The following is a 17473-nucleotide window of genomic DNA, read 5'->3' on the forward strand; positions in this document are numbered from 1 at the left end:
ATGGTTCCCGCGAATAGGTCCACAACACATCCATGCAGATTGAAATTTTGCCACATAAACCAATCACTGAGCCAAGGCTGACAGTGATATTCACATTTCACCTTTCACTTCATCAGAATTTCTCAGGTTCCTTCATAACTGAAAGTGTAGTCATGACATTTCTCCACATCCTGCAGCCTCTGAGTGAAATTGTTCATTTATTTCCAATTTGTCTTTGTGCTGTGGCCACATTCTTATTAGAAAGGGGATTCAGGCTGTCAACACCATTTTGATATTAAATGCTAACAGAAAGAAACTGAGGAGAGTGTTATCCCATCAATCCATGCCAGAATTGACTGCTGCAGTAGGGATGCTATTGTGAGACTAGGGAACATTAGAATTGGGTTTACTTAGCCTTACGTTAAACTATATATGACCTCAGAATGCTCTGCCTAACTACAACATATCTGACTACTGCTGTTCACTGCACAAAGTTTAGGAAGATTAACTGACTGCACTGAGTATGCACCACATCAGCTCGGTTAAGAATTCATAGCTTTTTAAAAGGATTTTGAAGTGGGGAGTTTTTTTTCTAGATTAGTGACCATTTAGGAGACTCTACACAATCTACTTAAGTATTCTTTAGTTTTAAATCACTGAATCTGCGTCAGACAGCTCTTGAGTTTCAGAATGAGATGATGGGTCATCAAACATGTCTCATGTTTGGCTTGACAGACTTACTAACTTTATAAAAATGGAAAGGGTAGATAGATTGGCTGCCTGCTTCACAGGACAAGCAAGAAAAGCAATGGGGCGATTAGGAACCATCATATCTGCCTTCCACTGCATCTGCATTGCAGCAGGTGTCATTTCTGGTAAGGCATTCAATACTTTCGGATGCAGAGGAGAAATAGTGGAAGGTTTTTGGTAGTCACTGAGATTAAGGTTCCCTGATTGTTCACTGGTTAATTTAACTTTCATGTTTAGTACAATGTCATTGATTCAACTTTGATTGGGTTTGACTTAGATATTTTCAGATTTGACTTATCTTGGCTGGGACAGAACTGCAGTACCACAGATAGTCTTTGTAACCTTGAGCTAAGAGGTGGAAAGTTAGCCAGAGAGAGAGAGTGAGAGCATTTGAATAATACTCACATATGCATTTTGGTTGAAGCAACATCAGAGCCACCCGTGATGAACACTTCCACATGTAAGAAACCCATAACCACATGAAGGATCTTTTCTAATGACTGCCTTCCACATTGACACTCATACAAATTTCTGCTGTGTCCATCCTACAGTTCCTATTCTTTCCTCTCCCGCCCTCAAAATGCATATCCTGATTTCATTTCTCTCCATGCCATTACCTGTTGGATTTGTAGCTAAGTTGTTAACATTCTTGTAGCTGAATAATGAAAGTTTTGTGAGTTCATGTCCTAATTCAGGTCTTTACCACAAAATTCTAGGCTAGCCTTCTCGTGTGCAGTATTGCATGAGTGCTGCATTGTCAGGCTGCAGGATTTTGGATAAGATATTAGACCAAAGTCTCGTCTGTGCCATCAGGTGCATGCAAAAGATCGTTTGGCTTAATTTTGAAAGAGGACAGGAGAGCTATCCTCAGTGTCATTCCCAGTATTCATCCCTTATAGCAAAAAGTGCATCATCTGCTCATTACCAAATTGCTATTTGTGGGATTTGCTGATTGTAAATTGCCTGCCAGATTTCCGACATTACAGCAGTCACTACACTTCACAAGCCCTTCATTGCCTGTAAAACACTCTGGGATGCCCTGTGGTTCCGTAATGTACTATTTATTATATAAGCTAGACCCTTTTTTTAAAGCAAACATCTCCTGCCTTAGTTTGAATTCACTTGCCTCTTCTCTAATGCAGGATCTCTCTTCTGTTCTAGCTCCAGCTGTTCGTGTAACACTAATTCTTTTCAATCTACCTACTTCAGCTTTTTCCCAATGATACATAACACCCAGTTCTCTCTGGCTAACTAATACCTCCATGTTTTCAAAACTGTCCCCTTCAACGTTTTCTGCAATACACCATGAAGCTCCCTCATGACAATGTCTGTCATGTCCCTTTCCATTTTATCTAATAGCTCTGAACCATTCTTACCTAAGCTAGAAGATTATTTACAAATGTATTTTCCTGCTGTTGTTGACTGGCCTAAAGAACCTCCACAGAATAAATGGCAGCAAATCTACACTCAAGAAGGCAAATGATATGCTAGCCATCATTGCAAGAGGATTCGACCACAGGAGCAGGGATGTACAGGTCCTCGGTGAGGCCACGCTTAGAGTATTGTGTGTTGTTTTGGTCCCTTAGGTGAAGAAGGATCCTCTGGCTGTGGAGGAGTACAAAAAAGTTTTATCAGATCGATCCTGGGATAGCAGGGGGGATGTATGAAGACAGACTGATTGTTTAGGATGATATTCAGTGTAGTTTGGAAGAGTGAGGGGGGCTGTCATAGAAACTATCAAATTCTAACAGGAATTGACAGGGTAAATGAAGGAAGGATGTTCCTGATGACTGAAATCAAACATAGTCTAAGGATACAAGGTAGGACATTTAGGATTGAGATGAGGAGAATTTCTTCATTCAGAAAGTGTGGAGCCTGTGGAATTCTCTGCCACAGAAAGCAGTCGAGGCTAAAATATTGAATGTTTTCAAGAAGGAGTTAGATATAGGGTTCAGGGGGTATGGGAAAAAAGTAGGAACAGGGTACTGGGTTGGATGATCAGCCATAATCATAGTGAGTGGTGGAACAGGCTTGAAGAGTCAAATGGCCTACTCCTGCTCTTATTGTCTATGTTCCTGTGCTTCTATGCTGTCACCCTGAAATATCGACAGAGTCATTAAAAACCAACCTTAACAATAAGGTCGCAAAGATGGAATCTGAGGTATGTAAGTGAATACATTTCTATATTAGAAATGAGTCTGGTAGTATTATGATACTAAACCAGCGAATCAGAGCATGTAGACTCAAATACTGACATCATAGTGTGTAAGTGCATAATCAATTTAGATATTAATAAAAGGGAGCATGAAACTGTTGGATATTTGGTAAAGAAATTCAGCTGGTTCGCTAAAGCCCTTTTGAAGAGGAAACTAATTATCCTTACTTCATCTGGCCAAACTAGGAGTCCTAAGTGTTTTATCAAAGTGGTTGATGCTTAATTATTCTCCAATGTGACCTAGAATGTAACTGAAATCTAACAGTCATTCAGAACTAAGTGTTTTGTCTGTGATTGGAGTGGTATACTGATAAACAAGTCCTTTTACTTTATCAGCCACACTGCTAGCATAGATTTGTTGATTTAATCCTGAAAATGGCCAATTGATTCTCTTTTGAATGACCATTTGGAAGAAAAGAGGTTTTCACCATACTACTTTAGTGAACGTAGAGTAATCTGTTCATTATACCACAAAACTTATTACCTAAAACAGATGGCAAACATTGGTTAACACATAAACAATACCTTCAATAAAATCCCTGTTATCCCAGTCCAAGCATCTGGCTCTGTAGCTCAGTGGTTAGCACTGTTGTCTCATAGTGTCAGGAACCTGGGTTCAATTCCACCCTTGGGTGACTGACTGTGTGAAGTTTGTATGTTCTCCTTGTGTCTACAGGAATTTCCTCTGTGTGCTCTGGTTTCCTCCCACAATCCAAAGATGTGCAGGTTAAGTGGATTGGCCATGCTAAATTGCCAGTAATGTGCAGGCTTAAGTGGATTAGCCATGAGGAAATACAGGATTATAGGGTAAGGGGATGAGTCTGGTTGGGATGCTCTTTGGAGGGTCAGTATGGGCTCAATGGGCCAAATGGCTTGCTTCCACACTGTAGGGATTCTAAAAATGGATTATTTACTGGTATTAGCTATTGGATCAGGCATTTTATTAAAGATAATTCAAGTCTTACTCTTTGGATAAAGATGGAATCACTATCACTGTATTTATGAGTGGGTCTGGTCCCCGCTTTTTAAAGTGCACATTTATCTTGTGATAGTGAGGAGTTGAGTTCTTGAAGCAGCCATTAGTATTTCTTACTGAACTGGCATGTTTAGCTAAATGGAACCCCGCAGCCCGTCCCCCAAATCCCTATCTGGGCAGGATACATGGGAGATTACTGTAACTAGAACCATATCCTCTTAATCCCAAACACAGTCACACTCACACACTACAAAAGATGAACATTTCTGCGGAGAGGATGTTTGCTTTGAAAAGGACAAAATAATAAAACACTCCTTTTGGCAAGAGTCTGAAAATAAATGATAATATTTGGTGACTTCTCTCAGCCCAGTGCGTTTCTTGTCAACAAAATCAAGTTGCTGACAGCTGCAAACTGATGCAAGATCTTCAACTCCGATTGAAATCAGGCTCAATCGGAATCTTTGGAAATTGTCCAAGTTCAGCTTTTCAAAGTTTAGAAGAAATATTGATGCTTGGAAACTATCAGGTCCCCAGAAACTCCTGCTAAGATAAGGAGAGGGAGAGACTGTCATCTCCTGGGAGTTTTCTTCCATACAACTACTTATAAAAATAAAAAACTAAGTCCAGAAAGGGTTGCTAGGCAAGTATAAGCATTGAGTCACCACGCCTCCTGGAGACAGCATTTTCAAAGCCAGATTTACAAAACAATTAACAATCATGAATCCAATCTCTTAGCTCCCTAAAATCTTTGCTTGTCTTGACTGTATTTAAATGCTATGCATTAAAATTTTGATTTCATGTCTGAGAAACCACATAGTATAAAATGCTTTTCAATTCAGAAAGTTTCCAAATACTTCCAGTTTTTTGCATAATTCATAAATATAAATGTATATTCCCAACAAAAGTCCTAGTTAGATCTTCTAAAGATTGGCAATTAATCATGGTCTTGCTAGTGAAGGTCTCATCCCAAGAATGAATAATTTAAAAACATATATAGATAAGTACCATATGTTAGCATTTATTCTGTATAATGCCTGTCATTGGCAATTTATTGCCAGGATTAGTTCAATAGGAATCGGCATGTATCTGCAATGTCCTGATAGTAGGCTGCTCCTTTACTTTTGAGTTGATTCTTAAATGTGCTACACTTTAGAGTACAAACAGGAATCCCAGCATCTGACCTCCTGTGAACTGAAGAGAGCAGCCTCCCAGACAATTGACAACTACATTCCCCAGTGTACTCCAGAGGGCAAGTACAGGTAGGAGAACCCATTGATTTTATTTGGTTTATTTCTAACATATGAACTTGTGTGGGAAGAGACATTGGAATTGGAATTTGCATACATGGGTTGATTGTGTTGAAACCCTGTCTCTTCTCAGAACTGAAGTTTGGCAGGGTATAGAGGGCAAATGTGGTGTAGTGGTAGTGTCCCTATCTCTGAGCCAGGAAGCCTAGGTTCAAGTCCACAGGTGTGCCAGAGCACTTTTGATCATGTTGACTAGAAGACTTAAAGGGTTGAAGAAGTATCACTGGTTAATTTTTATATGAATCTTTTAGGATTAAAATGATAGCAAAGGAGCAAGTAGGAGCAATTAAAGTCAGCTTTGGCTATAACTTGAGTTTACTTCTGGTGTTTACAGTAGATAAAAAGATACTGTAGAACAGATACAAGGAAGATGTTAATGAACCTCATAGTCAGGTGGGAATATGTGAAAATAAAGGTTTTGTAATAAACATACTAAGCAACAGAAGCAGCATGCTGTAGACAGAGCTATGCAATTCAACAGTCAGTGGCTTAGATTAAATCTCTGGGGATCTGCCATATCTAATTGTGAATGGCAGTGAACAATGAAAAAAAAAATGGAGAAGAGCATCCTTGAACATTCCCTTCCCCACGGTGGCAGAGAGTGGAAAAGATGTAGATGAATAGCTCCACCCCACATGATGTCACCACCCACATGGTCTCTAGATGATCTAATTAACACTACTTGATACTATGAAATGGCTGAGTGCTCTGAATACAACATATGCTACAGGCCTCAACAATGTTCCAACTACAGTGCTGAGGGCTAGTGCTCCAAACTAGGCGGACCTCTGGCCAGCGGTTCCAGTACATCAACACTGGCATCTCTTCAAGAAAGTAAAAAGAAAAGCTTAGATACATTCTGCCCACAAAATGCTATTTAAATCCAATTTTATCAATTCCCACAATTCAGCCTGATCAGTATCTAAACCATTTTCTAGTGAGTTTTTCCTGCATGGACTGAGAGTCTGGGGTCCATCCACCCTTGATAGAATTAGGCTGCAAGGTTTGAAGTTCACAAACTTTTTGTCTCCTGCCACTCAAACCTGGTAGATATCCGATTCTGGGAAATCTATTGACCCCATTAGAAAGAACTCCACATCCCAGAAAATGCTGAGAACGATGCATCTCTTTGTTGACTGAAAACATCAGCAACCACAATCCAGTAACTGAGCCGAATGGTGAGGTTCAAGGCTTCAACATTCATATCAATAACCTGGACAACCCTTCACTGTTTGAGGACAGTGAAGAGGAGATGAAGGCATTTAGCTTCACAAGTGAAACATGAGGAATAGCTCAAATGGTCACTGTGGCCATCTATAATTTAGACCATCACCCATGCACTGAAGTCTTATCTTGAGAGATCAGTTCCTATTAGTAACCAATCATCCATGCTCTGTCAACTAAAGATAGATTTTTAACTTGACAGCAACCTATAACTTTCTGAATTTTCTGGATTTCTGAAGAAGGGTCCAGACCCAAAACGTCAGCCTTCCTGCTCCTCTGAGGCTGCTTGGCCTGCTGTGTTCATTCAGCTCTACACCTTGTTATCTCAGATTCTCCAGTATCTGCAGTTCCTACTATCTCTGGCCAAGTTAATTTAACAGTTATCCCCCTTATTCTGAACTTCCACATCAGAGAAAGTAGTTTACTTCCTTCCATTTGTCTTATCAAATCCTTTGTTTGATCACAGTTTAATCTTGGTACCCGAGGGAGTATGAATCTAACCTGAGGTGTGAGGCTCTGCCTCTGAAGTGGAGCCTCACTCACCTCAATCAAAGATGTCTGACAGGTGTCTGCTGTCTGGATTTGTGGGACCTCAAAATTCCCAGCTTTGGAATAAGCGTCCGGAAGATGTTCCTCAAACTGGACCTGACAACCTCTACAGATCTAATGATCTGTTCTGCAGTTAGTGAAACTCTTGTGCTGAAGTTATTGTGTCCATTATTCCATGACTGTTGCAATGTTGAATACATATCATTTTTTAATAATGTGTTACTTGATGCAGGAATGTACAGTGCACGAATAATGGACAATTCTGTTGGTGTGTCAATGATAAGGGTGATGCGGTGTTAGATAGCAATCAGACCACATCAGCAACTGCCTGTAAGTACATGAGAGCACCTGGAATAATCAAGAGAATAATGGTAATTAGTTTTCCCTTTATCATCATCAATAACATTTTAACTTGTTCTTAATTTCTAAACATCTCACTTTTGAAACTGTGCTCCACATTCCTCTGTACAATTTGTCAGAGATCAGCTTTGTTCATTTACTTCATATTCTTGAGCAGAGGTTTATAATGTTTCTGTGTGGAGGAGAGCCTTGTGAATACTTGAACAAGGCTAAGACAGTTTCTGTACTGACACACTGTTGTAGACCCCTGGAATCAGGTGATAATGCAAACTTCAGGAATGGAGTTAGACAGGACCCAAAAATTATGAGACTGGCCAGCTCCTTGACATTGGCCATTTTGAGGGAGTTAAAGTAGAGACAAATGGCAAAGATAAACAATTAATGACCCACTTGATTATATTGTTATACTATGTTAAAATTACCTAAGCCTCTCAATTAGATTTCAGTCCATCAATCACTCCCTGAAGACCATTATTTTACATAGAAACCATTTGAGCCTTTCAATTAGATTCTAGTCTGTAGCTCACACCCGAGCTTGCCATTATTCTATAGATAAACCACATGAATCACTCTATTAGATTCCCATGTACGATTCATCCCAGTTAACCACTAAATATATATGTTTTTACCTAAAATATACTTTGTTTTAAACTCTTTGAACCTGTTAATTTGATTCCAGCACGGTTTTCACTTCTCCCGATATCAATTTTTCTTTTCATTAACTACATTGCCCATTCTTGATTTCTCTGCAGGTTTATCATTTTGCCAGCTCCATCGCCAGCAGGTTCTGGTGAGTGGTTATGTGAATAGCAGCAGTACTTCCTATATCCCACAATGCACAGAAACAGGGGAGTATGAGATCGTGCAGTGTAGCACTGCCCCCAGACAGTGCTGGTGTGTCGACGGTGATGGGATGGAAATCTATGGAACACGGCAAGACAAACGACCATCTGACTGTGAGTCTCCATATTTTCTTTCAAATCAAAGGGACAAAGCATTTTCCTTGGTTGTATGAATGGCAGAAAGATTAAAACTGTATATTGCATCAAGGAGCCTTCGCAAAATTGAAGCCACAGGAAATCAAAAGGAAAGCTGTCCACTGTTTAAAATTATTCCTAGCACAAAGGAAGAAAATTGTGGTTGCTGATGGTTATCCAGTTCAGAACATAAACCACAGTTATTCCTCAGGGTAGTGCCCTCGGCCCAACCCCTTCAGATGTTTCATCAATGACCTTCCCTCCATCGTAACATCAGAAGTGGGGATGTCACTGATGATTGTACAATTTTCAGCACCATTTGTGATTCCTCAAACACTGAAGCAGCCGAAGTTCAAATGCAACAAGAACTGGACAATATCCAACTTACACAAGCAACTTACACAAAGGCAAAGACCAATCTCCAACAAAAGAGAATTTGACCATTTCCCCTTGATTTCTGATGGCATTACAATTGCTGAATATGGACCTTACCGTGCATTTACTGGGCTGATACACATCCTGTTGTGGTACTGATCTCCATACTTCATGGGATGTCCACATCCCACTATCAACATCCTGAAGGTTACCATTAACCAGAAACCAAACTGAACCAGCCATAGAAATACAACGGCAGGTCTTGGGCATAGTAAGACTGCAGCAAGTCAATTCCTGACTCCTCCCCAAAGCCTGTCCACCATCTACAAAGCACAAGTCAGGAGTATGATGGAGTACTCTTCATTTACCTGGATAGGCGCAGCTCCAATAACACTTAAGAAGCTTGACACTATCCAGGACAAAAACAATCTGCTTGATTGACACCATTTCCACCACCTTAAACATTCACATCTCTCGCCACCAACATACAGTGGCAGCAGTGTGTGCCACCCAGAAGATATACTGCACCAATTTACAGAGGCTCTTTGGACAGCACCTTCCAAACTTGCCACCCAAAGGGACAAGGGAAGCAGAAGCATGGGGACACCACTATCTGCAAGTTCCCCTCTGAACTAAACACCTTTCTGACGTGCAACTGAAGTTGCTGTTCTGTCATTTTTGCCTGGAATCCTGGAATCTCTTTCCTAACAGCACTGTGGGTGTCCCTACTCCTCCAGGAACTGTACGGCTGAAGAAGATGATTGCCATCATCTTTTCAGGGGTCCCTAGAATGGGGTCTTCAAAGCTAGGGGGTACATTTTTAAGATGAGAGGAGATTTCAAATATACATGAGGGACTAATTTTTTGCACAGAGGGTGGTTCACATGTGGAATGAACTGCCTGAGGGAGTGGTGGATGTGAGTACAATTACAATGTTTGAAAGACATTTGGATAAATACATGAATAGGAAAGATATGATGTTTTTAAAGTTTGTTAATTTGAGTAGGAGGACATAATGTGTAGTTGCATCTTGAGTTTCCAATTTTTCTAAAAGAACCCAGAGTCAGGAGTCAGTCGTTGAGGCAATCTCTATACTGTAGGACTCTATTACTCTATTTAGTCCATTGAGTCTGGTTCTGACAGCATTCCATGTTCTTCCCTTTGCCTGATGTTGTTTAACACCTTTGGCTAACACATTTGTACATTTGATCCAGCATCATCTCCCAGAATGTTCTCTCCTTATATTAAAGATTAATCTTAGAATGGTGGCATCAGAAAAATCATACGGAGATTTAAAAACAATAAGATTTATTTCATAGTTTTGTTTGTGAAAATATTGGAAATGGGAAAAACAAGGTTGTTTACCTGATTAATCAGACAACAATGAGGGTGATGTACCAGGAACATGTGGCTACGGGCAGTTAGAGAGAGAAGGACATGTGATAAAATCTTAAGCACTGCATTGACAACCCAAGTTCTATCTCACGAAAGAAATTCTGATTAGGAAATAATTGCTAATCTTTTTTGAAGGTCAGTATCCCGTCACCAAGTCACCCTTTATTTACCTGTGCACAGTAGCCCACTCAGAGTCAGTCCCCTGAACTGAGGAAATTCTAATCTCCTGGTTATATTGGTCATCTAGGGCTTTCCTGATTGGTCCAGGTTAAAAACCCCAATCAAGGATCTCATAGTCAACAGATCCAGTTGGTTCCAACCATAACATTGTTCAGGGAGTCGGGAGGATTAATGAAATGAGATAAAACTACCAAATAGATAGTCAGTGGGTGAAATCCATTTTGATGTTTTGGCTAAAATGTGCTGTGTGGTTTTTCTGTTAAAAATCATTTCAAGGTAAAGGCTACAAAGCTTCTTTGGGAAGTTATGTTGATGTTGTACAGGACATTGGTGATGCCTGATCTGGAATACTATAACCAGTTCTGGTCACCCAGTTATAGGAAAGATATTTTTAAGGTGGAGAGGATTCAGAAGAGATTTACAAGGATGTTGCTGGGTATGGAAGGCTTGAGTTATAAAGAAAGGCTGGATAGGCTGGGACTTTTTTCACTGGAGCATAGGAGGTTGAGAGGCGACTGTATAGAAGTTTATAAAATAGTGAAGGGTATAGATAGTTGTCTTTTCCCTAGAATGGGGTCTTCAAAGCTAGGGGGTACATTTTTAAGATGAGAGGAGATTTCAAATATACATGAGGGACTAATTTTTTGCACAGAGGGTGGTTCACATGTGGAATGAACTGCCTGAGGGAGTGGTGGATGTGAGTACAATTACAATGTTTGAAAGACATTTGGATAAATACATGAATAGGAAAGATTTGGAGGGATAAGGGCCAGCAGCAGGCAGGTGGGACTAGTGTAGTTTGGTATTATGTTCAGCATGGACTGGTTACACTGAAGGGTCTGTTTCCAGGCTGTATAACTCTACGATTTTATGTTTATTTGTTATCATTTATTAGGTTGATCTTCAAGCTGTCAATCATACAAATACTTCCAGGTCACTGTCTGCAGAACAGGAAAATCCCTATTACACTAGATACAAAGGACAGAATGTGGCAGGTTTGGAGGAAAGGGGACCTGGGTAGAATAACTGCACCATGATGGATCCCTGGTACATCTATGCCATCAGGCAGGCAAAAGGATTGGCTGGGCTGCTGATAAGAGATGGGCAATTTACCTGCTTGAGGCCCCAATTAGGGCAATTTTGTGATTTTACTGAAATTACTCCAGATGTTTGGGAGGGCTATTGAAACTGGAACCTCCATCCCCCAAGAGTGCCTGAAATCCCAAAGAGCTATCTAGAGACATTTTCACTCTCATCCCAGGAACTTTGTTCATTTTCATTCTAAACTTACATCTTTGAAGGCACCTCCATATTGAAGTGCCTCTTGAGCCTTCTACAACTCTCAGCAATGTCCAACTCTCCCTTAATTGGACTTTGACCTTAGAGGCTACCTCCAGGTAAAGATCTCCTTTGGTCTGATTTCCAGAAACTACAGGCTCAGGACCACCATTTCATTCCTGAAGTTGGAGCCCCAAAGCTCAGATGGAAAACCTTCCCAAAGATACCACCAAATTAATTCACCTGGTCCAGGTTTAAGCTTCTGGGCTTGAAGTTTAGGGGTTCAGGACTCATTTCAAGATTTGTGACATTTGCGCACGATGGACACAGGTTGAATTGAGTCAGATGTGTTAATGGTTAATGCCTAATGCGAACAGTGTGGGAGACCTGTCTGACACTGGAGACCTGTCCTCGCTTTATGAGGATTAATGCCCCTCATTAGCCACTAACTGCATGTATTTCTCTCTCTCTAACAGCAAATGATGCAAATGGCCCCTTCCAGACCATGGCTAATCACCGAAGTAGATAGACCTTTTGTGTAAATTTAATCCATAGTGTCTACTCCTCTTAATTGAAATAATGTGATTCATACAGTGTGAAATCTTTGAAAACTCACCATTTCTTGAAACCTGTCTTTCGGTGAGCAGAATATCAGGGCCTGATTGAATTCCACCAGCGAACTTTTGACTGAGGAGAGAAGCCTGTTGGATTTATTCTGATGAAGCTTTTATTTTCATACTCACATTACTTTGTATCAATAAAGGTCCCACAAGCTGTGAGGTTCAAGATCGGCGAATTCTCCATGGCATTGGCATGAAGTCCCCACCACAATGTTCAAAGGATGGGAAGTTTTTGCCCGTCCAATGTAGGTTCATCAACACAACCGATATGATGGTCTTTGACTTAATCAATAACTTCAGCAGGTAAGGAAGAGGGAATCAAGTTTCAGAAATATGTGGACAGATGGGCCTAATGTTTGGAAGGAAAAATGGGAATCTGTGCAAACCTGCAGCAAGTCCGTTAACATCTGAATAAACCATATTGCCTTTAGAGAGGGAATCGTGATTGGGAACATCCTCAGAGCTGCTCCTTCACTCGAGGACAGTAATGGACACCAAGCTTCTATGCATTAGTGTGGCTTTCAGACTCACTCCCAGCAAAGTCACAGCAGCAAAGTGGGAGAATGCTGAGGGAATTCCCAACATCCCTGTCAGGGTACCAAATTTTGCCAATAACATTATCAATGAATAATCAGCCCAGCTTTTTATGTTTAAGAGGATGTTATGCCATTGACAAAAGTACAGAGGAGTTTTATCAGTATGGTACCAGTAAGGAAGGAATTTAGTTATTTGGAGAGAGTAAGAAAACTTGGGATGCTCCCTAGAGCAGAGAAGGTTAGAAGAGAATTATTAGAGTTATTCAAAATTGTAGCCTTTTTTTGGAGTAAATGAGGAGAAATTGTTCTCACTGACGTGAGGTTCAGTCACCAAAGGACATGGATTTAAGATATTGGCAAAATAACCAGAGGGCAAAGCAAAGTGAACTTTCTTTAAAAGGCAGCGGTTTGTTATGAGCTGGGATGCATGGCCTGGAAGTGGGTGGAAGCCGATTATTTACCAATTTTCGAAAAGAAAATTGGCTCAGTGGTTAGCACTGCTGCCTCACAGCGCTAGGTACCTGGGGTCGATTCCATCCTCAGGCGACCTGTCTGTGTGGAATTTGCACGTTCTCCCCGTGTCTGTGTGGGTTTCCTCCGGGTGCTCCGGTCTCCTCTCACAGTCCAAAGATGTGCAGGCTAGGTGGATTAGCCGTGCTAAATTGTCTGTAGTGTTCAGGGATGTGTGGATTCGGTGGGTTATAGGGGAATGGGCCTGGGTGTGATGCTCTGAGTATCAGTGTGGACTTGTTGGGCCAAAGGACCTGCTTCCACTCTGTAGGGATTCTATGATCTACTCAAAAAGTATGAACATTTACAGATTTACAGAGAAAGAGCAAAAAGATGGGACAATTGGACAGCTCAGTCAAAGAGACAGCACGGGATCAAAGAGGCTTTTTTTCTGTGGTTTTGTGATTCTATTCAAAGAAACATTAATGCTCACTTTTCAAACCTGTTTCTTGTCTTTTAAAGAGACTAAAGTAACTCACAATTTTAAAATGCTGATGGTTGTCGATGACACTAACATTAACATGAGCTGAAAGACATGAGCTCAGAATGATGAGTACTTTGGCAAGTTGAGAAATTTCTGATGAGGGTCTCTGATTCTAGCTGACATTGTGAGATCCTTTGTAAACATCTCTTCTATTTCTAGTGAAACCAAAATGTGTACAAGCAAATATTTATGAGTTCAGTTTGACTCTTGAACTTTAGGACTGTATTCTTGCAGGAGGGTGCTCTTGTCCTAGCAGATAGAACAAGGATCAATGTCAGAGCAAATTACTGCAGATGCTGGAAACAAAAGTTGCTGGAGATCACACTGGGCCAGGCAGCATCCATGGAGTGAAAGCAAGCTAACGTTTTGAGTCTAGATGACTCTTCATCAGAAATCAAGTGTGGAGGGGACAGCATTTATGCAATATACGGGCAGGGGGGGAGGCGGTGGGGATGGGGTTACAATGCCGGGGAGAAAGGATGTTGATAGTTCAGTTTAAGTGATCGGAATGCGAGAATGACAGAATAATGTTGTGTCTAATTGCCAGACTGGAAAGAACAGACAGCCCCACTGGAGTTGGGGGACAGGGAGAGAGTTCAGGGTGACAGAGAATGTAACAAGGAAAGCTAAAAGAAAGGGAAGGAATGGGATCACAATTTGAAAGTGATGACCTCAATATTAAGTCCAGAAAGCTGTAAAAGTGCCTAATATGAAGATGAGATGTTGTTCCTCCAGTTTGTGCTGTGATTCACCGGAGGAGTGCAGCATGCCGAGGACAGATAAGTGGGTATGTGATAAAATGACTGTCTATGGGAAGAGATGGCAGGAACTGCAGATGCTGGAGAATCTGAGATAACAAGGTGTCGAGCTGAAGGAACACAGCAGGCCAAGCAGCATCAGAGGAGCAGGAAATCTGACGTTTCGGGTCTGGACCCTTCTTCAGAAAAAGACCTCCAAAAAAACCTCCATTCCCCACCATAATGGTCTCAGAGCTCTCGACTCCTTCTTCTACCAGAGGCCTGAACAATCCCCATCCATCGACACTCTCCTCCACTTGGCTGAAACTGTTCTCTCAGTGAACAATTTCTCCTTTAATTCATCTCACTTCTGCCAAGTCAAAGGAGTTGCTATGGACACCCTTATGGGTCCCAGTTATGCCTGTGTCTTTATGGGATATGTGGAACAATTCTTGTTCCAGTCCTACACTGGCCCCATCCCACAACTCATTCTTCGGTATATCAACGAATGTTTTGGTGCTGCTTCGTGCTTTGAAAACCTTGAAACCTTGGACCTTGAAAAATTAGCTCATTTTATCTCGATTTTCCACTCCTCTCTAACTTTTACATCTTCCATTTCCAACACTTCCCTTCATTTCCTTAACCTCTCTGTCTCCATTTCGGGGAATAAACTATCGACTGCCATCCACTACAAATCAACTGACTACCAAAGTTACCTTCACTACTGCTCATCACACCCCACATCCTGCAAGGACTCCATCCCATTCTCCCAGTTTCTTCCCTTATGTAGCTTCTGTTCGGATAATACCACCTTCCAAAACAGTGCTGCTGACATGCCTTTGTTCTACCACAAGCATTGGTTTCCTGCCCACTGTGGTTGGTAGAGCCCTCAACCACATCTGACCTTGTCCCTTCCCATCGCTCACAACAGTGTGATCATGTCCCCTTTGTTATCACTTTTCATCCCACCAGCCTTCACATTCAAAGGATCATTCTCTACCATTTCAGCCAACTCCAGCAGAATGCCACCACCAAACATCCTCCCCTCACTCCCTCGTCTGCATTTTGCAGGAGTTGTTCCCTCCAACTCCACGACTACTTCCCCTCTTCCCATGGCACCTTCCCATGTAACTCCAGAAGGTGCAACACCTGCCCCTTCCCCCCTGCTCACCATCCAAGGGTGTAAACAGTCTTTCCAGGTGAAGCAGCATTTCACCTGTACCTCCTCCAAACTTGTGTATTGTATTCGCTGCACCCAATGTGGCCTATTCTACATTGGAGAAACCAAACACAGACTGGGTGACTGCTCTGCAGAACACCTCTGGTCTGTGCGCACACATGACCCTGACCTTCACGTAGCTATTCAATTTAACAGAGTGTCCAGCTCGCACGCCCACTTGTCTGTTCTTGGCATACTGCAGTTCTCCAGTGAATCACAGCAAAAACTCATCTTCAGATTAGGCACTTTACAACCTTCTGGGCTCAGTATTGAGTTTAACACCTTCAAATTGTGAACCCATTCTTTCCCTTTCTTTTAGCTTTCCTTGTTACATTCTCTGTCAACCACGTCCTTTCTCCCTGTCCCCCACTCCAGTGGGACTGTCTGTTCTTTCCAGTCTGACGATTGGACACGTTATTATTCTACCATTCTCACATTCCGATCACTTAAACTGAACTATCAATATGGTAGTCTAATGGTTAGGATTAGGCACTCCCATCGCTGCGGCCTGGGTTCATTTGCTAGTCAGGGAACTCACGTTGTCCTTGTACACGGTGGCTTAGTGGTTAGCACTGTTGCCTGACAGCACTAGGGACCCAGGTTCAATTCCACCCTCGGGCAACTGTCTGTGTGGAGTTTGCACATTGTCCCTGTGTCTGTGTGGGTTTCCTCCAGGTGCTCCGGTTTCCTCTGACAGTCCAAGAATGTGCAAATTAGGTGGATTGGCCGTGCTAAATTGTCTGTAGTGTTTAAGTGGGTTATAAGGGGATGGGATGCTCCAAGGGTCAGTGTGGACTTGTTGGGCTGAAGGGCCTGTTTCCACACTGGAGGGTTTCTATGATATTTTAGGGGTGGCACTGTGGTTAGCACTGCTGCCTCACAGCGCCAGGGACCCGGGTTCAATTCCACCCTCAGGTGACTGTCTGTGTTGAGTTTGCACATTCTCCCCTCGTCTGGGGCCGAAGGGCCTGTTTCCACACTGTAGGGATTCTATGAACATCATTTCTCCCCTAGTACTCCAACACCGTCCCCCTACTATTTGCATAAATGCTGCCCTATCCACACTGCAGCTCTGATGAAGAGTCATCTAGACTCAAAATGTTAGCTTGCTCTCTCCATGGATGCTGTCTGACCCACTGTGATCTCCAGTATTTTTTATTTTCAGAATAAGGCTCAAACTTCCTACCTAAAAAACATGAGTCTAGGACAATCAACTCCTTCAAAGTGGACCTGTGTACATTAGAAACAATAACATGGCATGAACAAAGATTTCTGAAATAGCTGGGCTAAGGCAGGGATGAGTTGGCTGGTGTCTTTCTCAATGACAGAGGAATTAGGTTGAATGGCATTGAAGAAAAACGGGTGTAAAACGATGAGCAGCAATTAATGAAGATAAGGTGTCAGTTGTGAAATCTTGAAGGTAATGACAAGAAGAAAAGATAAGGAATTTCAGATTTTAGAGGCCTCGAGAAAGATTCAGTCAGGATAAGAGATGGTAGAATGAGACTTTATTTTGATATGATGAGAACACATGCAGACTGTGTTGGTTCCTTTAGCATCCTTCAAACTTGTTGTCTAATAAGTGATCCTTTCTCACCTCTGATCCCTCTTCAGTCTTTGATGTTTGTATTTTACCAGCACTGTGATCAGGACAGCTGTCAGATTTCTTTCATTGCTCCTCATTGTGACAAAATCAAGACTTCCCCCAACTTCATTTCAATATTTCCCTTAAATGCCAAAGCATAACATTCATCACTTCCTTCAGTCCTTATTTTACTTAAGTCCCAAACTTACTAAAACCC

At 41.7% G+C, this 17473-nt stretch overlaps 1 protein-coding gene across 1 annotated transcript in view; it reads left to right on the forward strand.

The window, feature by feature from the left end:
• Positions 1 to 17473, forward strand: part of tg (thyroglobulin) — a 299968-nt gene that overhangs the window by 425 nt on the left and 282070 nt on the right. Inside the window, exons 2-5 of the mRNA XM_048596176.1 lie at positions 5074 to 5179; positions 7233 to 7330; positions 8113 to 8316; positions 12329 to 12488. Coding sequence (XP_048452133.1) covers positions 5074 to 5179; positions 7233 to 7330; positions 8113 to 8316; positions 12329 to 12488 — 568 coding nt within the window. The remainder of the gene's footprint in view (positions 1 to 5073; positions 5180 to 7232; positions 7331 to 8112; positions 8317 to 12328; positions 12489 to 17473) is intronic.

Source organism: Rhincodon typus, chromosome 4 (assembly GCF_021869965.1).
Source record: "Rhincodon typus isolate 14 chromosome 4, sRhiTyp1.1, whole genome shotgun sequence".
NCBI classification, from domain to species: domain Eukaryota; kingdom Metazoa; phylum Chordata; class Chondrichthyes; order Orectolobiformes; family Rhincodontidae; genus Rhincodon; species Rhincodon typus.